The sequence below is a fragment of the Triticum urartu genome, chromosome 1, assembly GCF_003073215.2.
Source record: "Triticum urartu cultivar G1812 chromosome 1, Tu2.1, whole genome shotgun sequence".
NCBI lineage: Eukaryota > Viridiplantae > Streptophyta > Magnoliopsida > Poales > Poaceae > Triticum > Triticum urartu.
Window position 1 is genome coordinate 465,844,137 of NC_053022.1, and position 3,513 is coordinate 465,847,649.

The 3,513-nt window shown below is 54.3% G+C and overlaps 1 protein-coding gene across 1 annotated transcript; it reads left to right on the top strand.

The window, feature by feature from the left end:
- The first annotated feature begins 765 nt into the window (after positions 1–765).
- Positions 766–3,066, top strand: LOC125519683 (ethylene-responsive transcription factor ERF110-like). Its single transcript, XM_048684417.1, has 2 exons — positions 766–1,118; positions 2,044–3,066. Exons 1-2 carry the CDS (start codon positions 878–880, stop codon positions 2,715–2,717), a joined length of 915 nt encoding a protein of 304 aa, XP_048540374.1. The 5' UTR covers positions 766–877; the 3' UTR covers positions 2,718–3,066.
- Positions 3,067–3,513: the final 447 nt, after the last annotated feature.

The window sequence follows — 3,513 nt, forward strand, 5'->3', positions numbered from 1 at the left end:
ACTCACCCTTATGAACATGCACACGCACACCCTACTCCTATGAGCACCTTCGAGAAACCAAGCCGGTATATCATCTTGAACCCTGATGGGTTGGGGATACCACTGTCCACCTAACCATCTCAATCACATGTCTTTTTTTTGCATGGTGTGTATGTAGTCAGGTCTATCGAAATCCGTAGCCCTAATACCGTATACCTACTGTACTATTACAATGTTTTGAGCATCTTACTGCACTGTCTCGTTTGAATCCGCATGCATGATGACCGGTTTGACTTGCTGCACAGTACAGATAGTCAGGCCGACAAAAAATCATACTGATGCGTACACGCATGCGGCTGGAACAATGCGTCCATGAACATCCATCGGTCTCCGATCGCCAAGTCTGCCCAACGTACGCCGGCTGCTAAAATAATGCACGTTTGCTCTCTCTCTCTCGCCAGATCTCATCACCGGCCGTCTGATGGGTCGTCGATCGTTGCCCACTTGCTCTGAAGGGACAGTACGTGGTCAGCGCGAGACTCGGTCCAAATCTGAACCACGCCTTTTTTTTGGCGGCTCTTCTGCCCGCTTAGCTCAGCTACAGCTCCGTAGCTCGCCCTAGCTCACCGTGGCCACCGCGCGTACCTCCCGCTCGAACGAGCCGCATTACATCTTCTTCTTGGCCTCGTCTACTCGAGTGCTCATCCTCAATCTCATGCCTGTGTGCCTGTATATATAGCGGCCAGTCCACCTCGTGAAGTCGAACTCGAACTGGCCAGCTAGTGAATCCAAGCTGAGAGTACTTTGAACTCGAACTGGTTAGCTAGCTAGGGAGCCACTCGAACGATCGCGAGCAGCGGCGGAGGCGGCATTACCGGGCTCGGGAGCGTGGTGCGGGATGGCGGGCCGGGAGCAGGATGGCGACGGCGGGGAGGCGGCGGGAGGCTCGTCGGTGCTGTCCGGGGAGTACCAGGCGCAGGAGATGTCGACGATGGTGTCGGCGCTCGCGAGGGTCGTGTCCGGCGGCGACGGCGGCTGGGCCGACGACGGCTGGGAGGGCCACCCGGCAATGGGGGGCTACGTGCATGCGCAGGGAGGCTGCTATCCCGCCGCGCCGACACCGGATCAGCTCGCAGCAGGTGAGGATCGAGACTCATTGCGGTCGCTCGTTGTTTATTGTGAGAGGAGAATGTTTGCGTTTGCAGTTGCAGGTCGGTGTCACCACGTTCCTACACTAGCACCGCTTTTGCATCCTTTTTCTTTGGTTTATTTGTTTTTTCCGTCAAGTTTGTGTTTGTTATTGTGAGAGATGTTCGGCGTGCATGTGTTAGTCGTGCGGAATCTAAAGCTGGTGCTGGTGGTTAATCAAACTGTTTGTGACGTGCCCCCTAGTACAAGTGTTTTTTCTTTTGTATAGTGTTCTGGTGTGTTCCATGGAATCCCTTTGCTTGCAACGAGAGGAGTGCCACGTCAGTTCCATGATAAAGAAAGAAAAGACAGAGTGGTGCGTCGGAACCACTGCCATGCATGCACTGCACGCAACGACCGTTATTGACCGCAAAAATTGCCTTTTCTTTTGTCTAGTTTTCTTAACATGGTACATATGTAAGCGCTTATATACATGCGTATGCATTCTCGGTCGATTGTGATTTTGTTATGTCTCAATCGATGCTATATTTCTATCATCTTGTACGGAGGTTTATAAAAAGAAAATCTGTTTTTATATACTATATATCATTTGACTGAGCTAAAAAAATATAAATAGAGGAGGAAAAAAATGAGGGAATGCCAAAGTATATGGTTTGTTCAATGCACTCGTGCAACACAACAAATACACCAACCTCCCCAATGTACTCCACTAGCCAGCACATGAGCGGTAGGAAGGCACTCCACGTGCACGCAGCCGGTCGACACAGATGAACGCATCTCCCTACATTATATGAAAACAAAAATAAGTGTACGTACGTATAACCGTATAGTCAGCCGCCATTTCATACAGTCAAATGGTGCGTGCTGGCCTCTCGCGCTTATATAGACCATCATCATCTTCTTCTTGCTCGGCAGGACAGGAGCGGCGGAGCCCGGACGTGCAGCAGAGCGCAGCCATGGGGGAGCAGTACCCGCACACGTACGGCGGCGAGCCGGCGGCCGCCCCGGAGCAGGCGAGCGCGCCGGAGCGGCGGTACCGCGGCGTGAGGCAGCGGCCGTGGGGCAAGTGGGCCGCGGAGATCCGCGACCCGCACAAGGCCGCCCGCGTGTGGCTCGGCACCTTCGAGACCGCCGAGGCCGCCGCGCGCGCCTACGACGAGGCCGCGCTCCGCTTCCGCGGCAGCCGCGCCAAGCTCAACTTCCCCGAGGACGCGCGCCTCACCGCCCCGGCGGCACCCACCACCGCGAGCGCGGCGCCGACGGTGGCCTCCTCGGCGGCCGCCTACCCCGCCGGCGCCGTCTCCGACTACTTGCAGTACCAGATGCTTCTGCGCGCTGGAGGTGGCGGGTTCCCGCCGTACTACGGCGGCGGCGGCGGTTCCTCCTCGGGGTCCTACTCGTTCCCGGAGTCCTCTGTGACGGTGGCATCCGTGCCGTCCTCTGCGTCCTCTGCTTCGGGTTACGGCGGCGCGGCGGCGGAGCACGGCGACGCGGCGCAGTGGGCGTGGCCCGCGGAGACTGCATGGACCTACCCGGCGACCACGGGCTCGTGGTCCGGTTCGAGCCAGTATCCGCCGCCACCTCAATAGTGGTCGTTTCTTGTTTACTTTTCTCCTTCAAGAAAAAGAGTCCCTGTAACACTGGGAAAGCTAGCTCAGACGTGCGCCGATGGTGTGATGCCGTGCCGTTCAACGCTTGAACATGCGCGCGTGCTGGAAGCCAGAGCACGCCACCCCACAGCACTGTAATGTTCATGTTCGTTCTTTCGCTTTGTTGATGTTGAAAATCAAGTTTCATTTTCTTTTTAAATGAAAACGAAGGAAGGTTTGGTTTTAGACCAACATCTCCTCGCGTTTTGTCGCTGCAATGATCTGATAATATCCTGGCATAGACCTCTTTCAAAGGAAAATAAAGAAAGGTTATTCACAGTTGCAGAAAGAAAAAGCCAAGTTGTTGATCGAGTGGTAAAATGGACCAAAATTGGAGACACATATGGCTTGCCTGAAAAAGAAAGCTACTCATGTGAGACATATACGAAATAAACTACTCCTGAAAAAAAACTATTCATGATCATCTTATTTCTCTATTTCCCGATGAATTCTTCCTTCTTCTCCTGTACCATCTCCCAACTGTCCGCCTCGCCTAGCCCGAGCCGGTGCCTCCCATGTGTTGACGTCGCTCCTGGCCATCTATCAAACCTCGAACTCTCCTCCAGCAATGGCGACGTTGCCACATCGACCAGGAGCTACTTCGGGGGCGCTTCTATCCGTTGCTGCACCGCCGTCTAGGCCCCTCGGAGAGCTTCATCCAAAACCAATAGACGGGAAAGAAAGTTTCAAGCAACTGAAGATTAGCAAAACCGACCAAAATTATGTTTTGGCTCTT

Bases quoted from the DNA above. Each gene is read 5' to 3' on its own strand.
- LOC125519683 (XM_048684417.1), top strand. From the start codon at position 878: ATGGCGGGCCGGGAGCAGGATGGCGACGGCGGGGAGGCGGCGGGAGGC. The intron at 1,119-2,043 runs GTGAGGATCGAG...CTTGCTCGGCAG, and splicing joins ACCGGATCAGCTCGCAGCAG to GACAGGAGCGGCGGAGCCCG.